At 38.2% G+C, this 10,849-nt stretch overlaps 1 protein-coding gene across 1 annotated transcript; it reads left to right on the top strand.

Moving 5' to 3' along the window:
- The first annotated feature begins 6,392 nt into the window (after positions 1 to 6,392).
- chchd10 (coiled-coil-helix-coiled-coil-helix domain containing 10) lies at positions 6,393 to 8,882 on the top strand. The gene is made up of 4 exons (XM_057360615.1): positions 6,393 to 6,564; positions 7,153 to 7,381; positions 7,556 to 7,697; positions 8,680 to 8,882. Exons 1-4 carry the CDS (start codon positions 6,527 to 6,529, stop codon positions 8,697 to 8,699), a joined length of 429 nt encoding a protein of 142 aa, XP_057216598.1. The 5' UTR covers positions 6,393 to 6,526; the 3' UTR covers positions 8,700 to 8,882.
- The last annotated feature ends 1,967 nt before the right edge of the window (positions 8,883 to 10,849 follow it).

The following is a 10,849-nucleotide window of genomic DNA, read 5'->3' as shown; positions in this document are numbered from 1 at the left end:
CCGTCTGACCTAAGAGCACCTGACAATGAGAAGACACATTTCTCAGATGCCTCTGGTTAAAGTGCATGAACGGTATCATTAGTTTTGGGTCCATTGTTGAGGAAATTGTTGAAAGCATCTGTAAATTAAAGGGCTTTTGCACTGATCTCTTCTGAACAGCAGCGGTCTTAGGTGTCATCAAGGAAGTTGTATATGTAAGGACAGGTCTTCCTTGTGTCCGAGATCTAGTATATCAATCTATATGCAGCCATTTGCTAACCACTGCTGAACTTACGACTGCCAGAGACACCTTTCAAAAATCACATGAATAGTTAACACTACAGTTGTTTTTAACATAGATTACAGTGTTTTGATTTATTGCTGCTTCTGTGTGTCTAGGCCACACTGAAATGACTCTTTTGGAATATGCTGTAAACAGCATTCTTAATCTGTCATGTCCCTTGTTTGTTTGGTATCACACCACTTTAAAATAAGTAAGAATGCTGAAGAAAGATCACTACTAAATCACTATACATCACTATAGGATGAGGAAAATGCTGAAACTATATATATTTCCCGTTTTAAAACTCCTGCCAAATGACTCAATGCCTTCTTTGTCTCTGCATGATGTGTAACAAAGGCCCTTGTTTAATTTTGCTCCACGAATTTGGATCCTAACCAAGAAAAATCCTGCTAAACGAAGCAGTTTTATGTGAGTGGGCTGATGATGGTTTACAATAGTTGCTTTTGGATGGACTTGCAGGTTCTTTTTTATATTGGAGGAGAGCCAGTTATTATTGCTTAAAAGTCTTCCCAACTTAATTGGATTTGATCCAGAGCTATTTATGTGATTTATATTTAATTAATCTATTATTGAGTTACATTTTGAGCAAGATATGCAGAGATATTTTACTTTCAAGTTTTTCTCCGCTATGGTCAGAGGTCTGCATTTCTATTTTATGTCAGCACTTTGTGAATTGATCTGAAAAATTCAACTATTTTTGATATTGCTTCTGCAGTGGGCAGTACATCCAACGCAATCATAGATAAAAAAATTCCAAAACGTTTTAGCACCATCCTGTGGATAGAGGAAGCATGTTTCTACAGCTTTTGATTGTTTGATGGCTTCGGCCCTCCACCATTTCTGTCGATGGAGGGGGGGTGTGTTGTGTGTCCGGCCCAAGCGTCCATTCCAGCCCCATATATTAGCAGCCCACCTGGAAAAGTTCCGAAACTCCAGATGGCCGGTCACGGCCGTAGGCCGTCGGTGGGACGGCTGTTCTGGACTTTGACAGAATGTACTACTGGTCAGTCCGCCCCTGAAGGTGAGCTATTCTTTTAATAAATAATTCCTGCTTTCTGTTTGTTCAATGCAATTCATTTCTCAGATGCTGTTATCAGTTTTGAACAGTAGAATGGATTCTACCCTCCACCAACCCTAGATCTCTTCAACCTAAACTCCTTTTTTCTAAAGACCAGGGTTTGTTAACACTTTGACAGAATCAAGATGGACCAACCACAACAAAGCCAATGAGATAATCAAGGATATAGAGGCTTTACCCTAAGGACACACTCATAAATCAATTATGTCCTCAGAAAGCTGTTGGAAAACAAAGAAAGGCTGTCCAGCTTTGTCACTGGACTTCCTTTAAACCATCAACCATTTCCTTCTCATTTTAGAGGAGAGAACCACAATGAGGTTGACTCATCTCAAATAACAGGGTCCGTTTTAAACCCCCCATTAGAAGAGGTAAAGGGGAAGAAAACACATTTTATTATGTTCTTTTTCTGCTTGGCACACAAGGTGTGCAAAGCCAGGAGATCAGAAAAAGAAATGAACAGGCTTTCTTTCTCAGTTATGTGCAAATACAGCATAAAACATCAATAAGTGTTACCAAATCTACACTGCGGGGATGGTGGCCATCTTAAGAGTATTTACCTCAGACTCGCTCACAGTTTGCTGTGACAGCCGTGCTGAGAGCATAACTGTGATTCTCTTTATTACGGTGAGCCGTAAAGTTAACAGCCTCCCTCTGTAAAACCTGAACATCCAAAGAACATTTACAGCAGGGTGTATCAAAGTAAGCAAACGAACTAGTTGTTGCTTTCTTAAATGATGCTCTTTTTTCTTTCGCACCATTATTTGATGTTTTGGCCATAAACTTGTACAAAATATCTCTCGTGCTGTCTCAGTCTTTCTTCCTTTCTCTCATCCACACACAAAAAGCACACCTGCAAAAATCAAAGTCAGCATCTGCAAGGGGTCATTATAGGGAGGAGATCCTTAGTCTTCCCATCATTGCATCAAGATGTGACTGAATCAAATAATCACTGACACCCAACTACTGACCCGTTTAAGAATGGCTAATGATGCAACGCCACATGGTCTCACACTGGTCTCACATTTACATCCACTTGAAATACAAGAAATTAAAGTTGTTCAACATATCAAGGACATTTCCAACAAACGTTGCATTACCTCAACCCAAGCCATAATGGTTGCGAAATAGAATGCATCTTTTCGTAATCTGCTGATCTGAATCTTGAACAAAAGATGTCTGGTAGCAATTATTTGATCTTTTCATGCATCTTTTTTATTCTTCCAGAAAATAGTGACAGACAGCTCGATGTTCTCGCCACAGGGAGAATCCATGTTTTTTCTGTCAAAGACAGATGTAAAGAGGACTGACAGGAGTTCATCTGTGTGCAATAAATGATTCATGCATCACCCATAGCACTGTTTCACTGTTTCATGGTTTGAATGTATCATTTCTCCATATAGTCTCTTTCATATCATGATTATGCATTGTGCATTCATCTAGGACCTGAGATGATACTAAAGCCAGGGTTTTCAACACTGGCTCTCCTAAATGTATTCCAGGGGGTTTATTCACCAAAAGTTAAATATTCGGTCACCATTTACTCACCCTTTTGTCGAAAAAAAAAAACGTATTTTTGTACTGTATTAGATTGCTCTATTAGTCTATAAAAATAATGTCTGTGCACACGTTTAGATCTTCTCAGGTGAAATTTGAAGAATTATACCTCTATCTTCAAAGCAAAGAACGTCTGGCTTGATGACTATTCTCCCTACTAAATAAAGCATTTTATCAAAACCTTCACCTTTTTAACAGACAGTTTTTCTACACTTAACAATGCCCTCAATTAAAGTTACTTATGTAGTCTCTGGACTTCCACACTTTGTTTCAATGCCAAACATTTATTTGTACAATTTGGAAGTGCAGCCCTTTAATGTTAGGTGAGCTGTAACAGGTGGGTTACTAATGATGCTTATAGGAGGAGAGAAAGTTTACAGTGGAAAAGATCATACGGCCAAAACCGAGGCTTCCTTTTGCGTCTTTTCTGTGCCCCAAGACTTCAATAACAAGGAATCCTGTGAGGAAATTACAATGCTGGAACTCTCACATCCCACCAGGATCACAAACCTTCGGGGGTAAGAATTGCATTCGGTCTCTAATGAACTACGCAACAAAGGACGCTGGCAAATGGTATTTTCATTATCCTGCAAGTGTATGCACGGGTGTGTGTTGCACGTGCACAATATATCTGTACTTTGTTTGCCAGCATGTCATGACACGTTGTTCATGTCAACAAATATAAATCTAGCACCCCTTTTGCTTCTGTGCTTAAGATATATCTGGATCTAATTACTTACATTAAAGGGTCTATAAAAGCATGCATCTTTAATTACGTCTTTAATAGTCTGTCACATGTTGATTAATAGGACTAAGGTTATGATCATAGACGACAAGTGAGGTTCAAAACAATGCTAATAGTTTGTTCACATGTCTCTTTTATGCTGTTGTCAGCCTCTTTCTCGGGGTCCAGGGGCCCCTAAGTCTGATAAAATGCAGGGCAGACTCTTCAAGGTCTCCACCATGGAAGCTGATTCAACAAGACCCCTGAGGCTCTATTAAACGTTACTCAGAGGAAACATGAAAGAGAGCCCTGTGGAAATGAATCATACCCTCTACCCCTTCTCACTCCGAGCCCTCCATCTCATGTGCCAGTGACCACAAGAAAGAGTCCTGTGGAGGTTATAAAACACAAGATGGCTTCAGTGCAACTTGTTTAGAACTGTAATGCAAATGTCTGCTTAGTTGCATCTGTTTCATTTTTACTTTGTGATCTTCATGTATGGATTAACTTTATGACTTTTAATAAGCCTTAGTTTTGAATTCAAAGTTTTTACATGTCCATATGGATATCAGTTTAGTTGATTTATCAACTTTGTTCCAGATGTTTCTTCTTTTGTTTAACAATTGCTCTAATGTCAATGCATTTCAGATAAGATAATGTAGTTTTGTGTGTGTGTGTGTGTGTGTGTGTGTGTGTGTTTTTGCGTTCATGTTTGTATATCCCGGTGGGGACCTAAACCTGAATACACACCAACACATGGGGACTCGTGTCACCGTGGGGACCAAAATTGAGGTCCCCAGGGGCAAAAAAGCTAATAAATTGTACAGAACAATATTTTTTACAAATCTAAAAATGCAAAAAGTGTTCTATGATCTTTAGGTTTAGGGATAGGGTTAGGGATAGGGGATAGAATATACAGTTTGTACAGTATAAAAACNGTGTGTGTGTGTGTGTGTGTGTGCGTGAGCGTGCGTGTGTGTGCGTGTGTGTATGTGTGTGCGTGTACGTGTACGTGCGTGTGTGCGTGTAATATGAGTTGTATACAAAACTGAGGCAAATGATATTCAAGCAAATGTCTTAATTTCTAGGAGAAATAAAGACATCCAAATCGTTTTCGCTTTATAATTTTTATGTTCTTCTTCTTTATTCTTCATCTCTAAATCTGTGGAAAATAGGGAATGTAATTTAAAACTTCTGTCAACACCAATTACATTACATTATCCACAGGGCATGAATGTTGACCACACAACAAAATCACAACTGGTTTCTAACCTATGAAAAGTGTTGGGACCTTTTGTTTCTAACAGCTGTTCAGATTTTGTGAATCATTGCGGAATTTACCGTGGACATCTGTGTAGGTCCAAGTAGCATCATTACAGACGGCATGCGGCACTGCACAATATAGACCTGATGGTTCTTTAAGTTCATCTCATAAAGTCTCTAGACACACAAAGAAGGCCATTATGTTGAAATAAAGCAGAACCATATACAAAGCACAATGCATGCTGAATCACTGCATTCTGAGATTGGGGTGTGAATCACAACAATTTAGGTAAATTTGAGCTCCCCCATGCCACACACTAAACAGAAATTATCAGGCCAGCTTTAACCACAACATAAACTAGGACATTAATTGCGCTGTTTGTGTCTCACCAAAGTAGTCTGGAGTGCAAACTGCTCCATTTGAACTAATGATAGCCATTTCTAAACAAATACATGTTACTAGGACTGAGTAGTTAAAGTACTTTGTGATTGATGCCATATATGCTATGCCATATCTGCCATATATGATTCGCTTAATAGGACTAGGTGTTATAATCCCACTATTTCAGCACAGTTGGATTGTCCAATAGGACATTTCCCACGCCTTATGCAGGGGGAAGCAGTCAAGAATATTAATAGAGGAAAGGAGGTCTGTGGTTTCACTGGTTCGTCGGGTAGGCATCCTCTGTGTTTGGGGGATAAATGATTATAGAAATACATAGCATACTTACTTTTCCTTGCCATTATCAGAAAGACATCTCATGAGCTGTGTGTCCCAATTTCATCACATTATCCTGAGTAAAAGATGCCTTTTGGTGAGGTGCTGCTGATAATGCCCTTTGTATGGTTCCCATCAATTCGACACATCGTCAGTTGTGCACCTTCGCCTCATTGGGTGTTTCGGCCCTTTATCACAAGACACCCACAGCCAAGGGAGGCCCACCGCAGGTAGGCTACATACAATATATTGTGTTATTTAAGAATATAATAACTTAAACTGACCATTAATGGGTTAAAATTGATTTTGATATTCACTTCGCTATTTTCGTGCCCAGCCATGATATTATGATATTGATAAAAAGGCTCCGCATGCGTTTACATAACTTCCACCTATTATATCTCAGTGCCATCTAGTGGTGATGTTTTGTGTACGCTAAGACGATAACAGCCATGGCTGCCTGTGATATTCATGTATTCAGTAACATTTTTAGCAAACGTAACACAAAATGTAATGTGTTCTATTCTTGCACTCTTAATCTCACATATCTGGAACATCTTAAGTAGAAGTAATTCTTTTATTTCTTAGAAATAAAAACTTTATTGGCACAAAAAAATGTATCAAGTCAATTAAAGGTTGCTATTTAAATCAGAATGCAAATAATTGCATAATACAACGAAATAATGCAGAATTAAACAAATATTACATAAAGAAGCCACCGTAACACTTTTCTAGAACCCTGAAACGCGCATGCGCAGTGACTCTAGTTCACACACAAGGTCAAACACACGTGCGTCCGTTGTCATTCAGTGGGTTGTTCTTGGATAGTGAGTGTGGATTTTCTCTCGTGCTTGTCTACAGCTTTAATAATCATAATTGTTTATTGATTACAGGTTACGATATAAAATGGCAAGAGGAAGTCGCAGTCGTCCGGCACCGGCGAGGTATTTGAGACCCTGATACCGTAGCTTTATCATGTGGTTTAGCGAGCTGCAAGCTAACTTTGACGCAGCAATAACGTATTAGATTTAATTAGATGAATTTATGAAAAACATTAGACTGTACACTTATTGTACATAAAGATAGACTACTTCTCATACATGTAATGTTTGCTTTGAAGTGAGTTTTAATTATTCACACTGTTGTATGAAATGTATTCAATGCAACAGACGAAAGGTAAAAAAAAGTTGAAAACAGTTGAACAACTTTGCGATATATGCTCCCTGTTTATTATTTTATTTGTTTGTCATTTTGCCGCCAATGACGCAAACAGGTTTAGGACCTTATCTTCTTTCCATCTGAAGTTGCCAAAAAAAAACAAAGACGTCTTTGGCCTGGCACTGACTAAGTTTATGTATATGCCCAAATAGGTTTGTGTCTGGTTTGGCTAAAGGCTGTTTTGATGTAAATAACATTTGGAATTTGGCACTTATGTACTGCATTTATGTCCAATGCTTTGTTGTAACTAGTTACATCATGTAGGTCACATGATGTAAGTTTAGTAACACATTTTACTTTTCTTTCCCTCTCAGTGCTCCTGCCCCATCCCATGCTCCGGTCCCTGTGCCACCTCCTCCAATGGCAGTGGGCCCTGCCGCTGTCCAGCCCAAGCAGCCGGGACTCATGGCGCAGATGGCTACCACAGCCGCAGGAGTGGCAGTAGGCTCAGCTGTGGGTCATGTGGTTGGAAGTGCCGTTACAGGTGCATTTAGTGGGGGCAGCAGCAGCTCGGAGGCACCCAAACCAGCACCCACATATCAGGTGAGTTCTGGGAGGTCATGATATGCAAAGCCTTGGTAATTAATTGAAAATTCTGTCTTATTTACATATATTTACAGTGTATGGTGTTGTTTACAGCTACGAAACAACAAAAAAGAACGATCACAGTAGTCTTCTGCATTTATAATCTGTTTCTGTTTCATTTGTGCATTTCAGGAGCCTTCAAGGCTTCCACCCTCTCAGTCTGGTCCGTGTCTCTTTGAGGTGCGACAGTTCCTGGACTGTGCCACGACTCAGGCTGATTTGAGCTTGTGTGAAGGCTTCAATGAAGCTCTTAAGCAGTGCAAACTCTCACATGGTAAGTCTTCTCAAATAAACATACAATTTGGTATTTAGGGCTGGACGATATGGACAAATGTCTTCTTTTCGGTCGATACAATATAATTCCGATAACGATATGAACAATATTACAAAAAGCAAAATGTAAGATATAAGTTAACAAGAAATATAAGAACAATAAAATGCTGATCAAAATCATTCTAGATGCCAGCAGTGTGCAAAGATACATATGATAAGAATAAAATATTTTTGAATAGGCCTGTGCCCTTCCCTTGTGTAAGTATCAAATATTAGAATCATGTTACCAATAAAAGAGAGAATAATTTCTCTAAATTCCATAACATCAAAATGTGCTTTAAAGCATGGGTGTATCTTCAAAGCTCTGGGGCACAGGCCTCACTTTACTTGACACTTTTTTTCTTGAAAGCCTGCTTTTGATATACTAATCTAAATTAATCATCTTCGTTTATTGACATCCACTGAATTTTATGTACGACTGTATTTCCAGTTTTTTTTGTCAAAACTATTTAGAAGATTTGCCATGCTCTCCTGCAAGTTGACATTAAGAACCATTTAAATTAGTTTCAGTGTCTTTCATACAGTGTGCTTCAGTAATACTGAAATTTGCCATTCTGTCCTGGAAATTGACATTGAGAACTGTTTAGACTTGTTATTGTCTATTTTCTGACAAAACGTGTATTTAAGACGAAATGAGATGATCCGTTATAACTTGTGCATCATGGCTGTCGCACACACCCATGAACACAACGGCATTTAATCCTTGAATTTGAAGTCAAGGTTTTCTTCACAAACAGCTCATTATGAATGGAGACACCGGACGAGAAGTATGGCAAGCCTTTGGTGTCACAATTACGCTATAGATTAAACGCGTTTATATCCAAATGCCGTATTTGACGGTGTTTTAAGCAGTATTTGCACCGAAAAATACGGCGCCGCGATTTTACATGTCTAATAACTTGCCTTTTGAATGACTTTTTTAGGTGTGTCATCTCTGGTGTAATGGAGAACCTGGAGAATTACCAGAAAACATGGAATAAAAACTCTAAATATAGACAAACTATTGGTCCAGAATTGCAATATCTTCAGCAGTTAATGTGTATAACTTATGTTCATAGTTGTGACATATGCCACTTTAAATCTGTGATTATGTAAATGAGATTGTACAATAAAAAGTTGCTATTTATGCCTTTTTCTTTTCTGATTTAGTTGTTATTTGAGCAATGAAGTAGTCGTATTGGCTGTAAAAAAAGTTAAATGGTAAACAATATGCACCATATATTCTAATGTAACCTTTTATTTAAAAAAAACTATGAGCATAAAACAGACATGAATAGGCCCTTTTCACAATGACGTCACTTAACTTCCGCCTTTTCGCAAAGCAGTGTATCATAACATCCGTCTTGCAACAAACAAGAAGAAGAACTTCCGTTTTGCCATCGTGCTGGAATTTAACAATAGTGGAAAAAAAACTGACAGAACAGGTATTCAAGTACTTATCCTAGCACCTTCGCTAACACAAAAAAGAAAAACTAACCTTCATAATCAAACAGGTACTGTTCAACGAAGAATTTGTATCCTTTCTCTAGCTTTGATCTTGTCATTAGCGAAAATTTGTCTGCAAGACGTTGTACATCATCTAGCCGTATTTGTGGCAGATGTGCAAGGGACTTGGTAAACTCCATTCTGAGGCGCTAGCGGAAGTAACTTTTGAGTTTTATTGGCGATTGGCAAACCAGCTTATAGGTCCATTACCGCCACCTTATGAACTGGAGTGCTAGCGGAAGTAACGATACACTGCTTCATGGCAGAACGGAAGATGCGTGACGTCATGTGAAAAGGGCGTATTGCTTGTGCAGAATATGATGTCACTTTTAAAAGGAACCTTGGGTATAGAGAGATGCATGGCTTAATATATTAACAATATATTAAATTGACTTCATAAATGTGAAATAAAAAAATCAGTGTAACTGTCACAGTATTCATAAACTTTGAAGAAAATATTTTTACCCGGAGGCCCCCATTTTTTTGCGTCAATATTCGTGACGTCAAATGGTCGCAACCTAAACCGGTTCTCTTTCACTACGGCGAAGCACACACGTTTTCCATATGTAACAGTAAAATATGATAACGTCCGACATGAGATCAGATATATAAATACACAGGGACAGTAGGTGGCGGTATGCCCTCTTGACACAAGCCAACCTGCCTGCCATGAAAGAAGAATGCGTTCAGTAAGCGTCAAGGTAAACATGCATTTAATCATAGCTTTAAACTACCGTCAAGACAGTTAAGGCTATTTAAGACATCATCATCCACCATTATCGTATACTTTATACATTATGTGAATATACTTATAAACACAATAATAAGATGCTTGCGGTTTGGTTATTTATTCTGTAGCCTATTAGAGCACACGTGAATATTAGCTCCCGTCAGCTTATGACAGAGAGAAAACTATAGCGTTAAGGCCATTGCACATTGAGTCCGAAATTTCCGCACGTTAAAAAATAAATAGGACCTCACGTTGTGTCAATCACATTTACACACTGCCTCCGTTATTTTCGTCCGTCATCAAAAATTTCGGACTGGGTTCGATTTTCTGCATTTTTCGCATCCGTAGCAAGCGTTTTGACAATTCAGACACACCGTACAAATGAGTGCCAAATACGAAAAAACGCATTCGAAAATTTCGGACTGTAAGACCTTTAGGCTACTGATAAATCAACATCAAAAAGTCTAAATCTCGATAAAATGCATTTTATAATTGTTAAAAACATCGTGAATATATTAAATTTGAAATTATTTTGATACATATTGAATATGTATGTTTGTATTGTTTCTGACCAACAATATTAAAATGTAGGAAAATACACCAAACAGCGTCTTTATTTTATTCTTTAGTATTTTAGCATTATTTATATATTTTTTATCATACAGTACCTTTTATTTACTGAAGATCTGATGAGTGTGTCTGTGTCAAGTTTAGCTGCCTGTGCATGCAACCATTTTACGTCATTGAAAAAGAACATGGCGGCTTCCTTAGGTTAAAATGAGTATTACATGTAGGGTTTTTTTAAAGAATTGAAAATATTTTATGTGTTTCTAACGGAATATGCTAGTAGTATAAGGTTATTACAACGTATTAAGCCA

The sequence above is a fragment of the Triplophysa rosa genome, linkage group LG19, assembly GCF_024868665.1.
Source record: "Triplophysa rosa linkage group LG19, Trosa_1v2, whole genome shotgun sequence".
Taxonomy (NCBI): domain Eukaryota; kingdom Metazoa; phylum Chordata; class Actinopteri; order Cypriniformes; family Nemacheilidae; genus Triplophysa; species Triplophysa rosa.
This window is presented reverse-complemented; position numbering and strand designations above follow the sequence as displayed.

What these genes read in the sequence shown, in the direction of transcription:
- chchd10 (XM_057360615.1), top strand. Translation starts at nt 6,527, where the DNA reads ATGGCAAGAGGAAGTCGCAGTCGTCCGGCACCGGCGAG. An exon ending in AGTCGTCCGGCACCGGCGAG is followed by an intron (nt 6,565 to 7,152) that starts GTATTTGAGACC and finishes TTTCCCTCTCAG; the next exon opens with TGCTCCTGCCCCATCCCATG. An exon ending in AACCAGCACCCACATATCAG is followed by an intron (nt 7,382 to 7,555) that starts GTGAGTTCTGGG and finishes TGTGCATTTCAG; the next exon opens with GAGCCTTCAAGGCTTCCACC.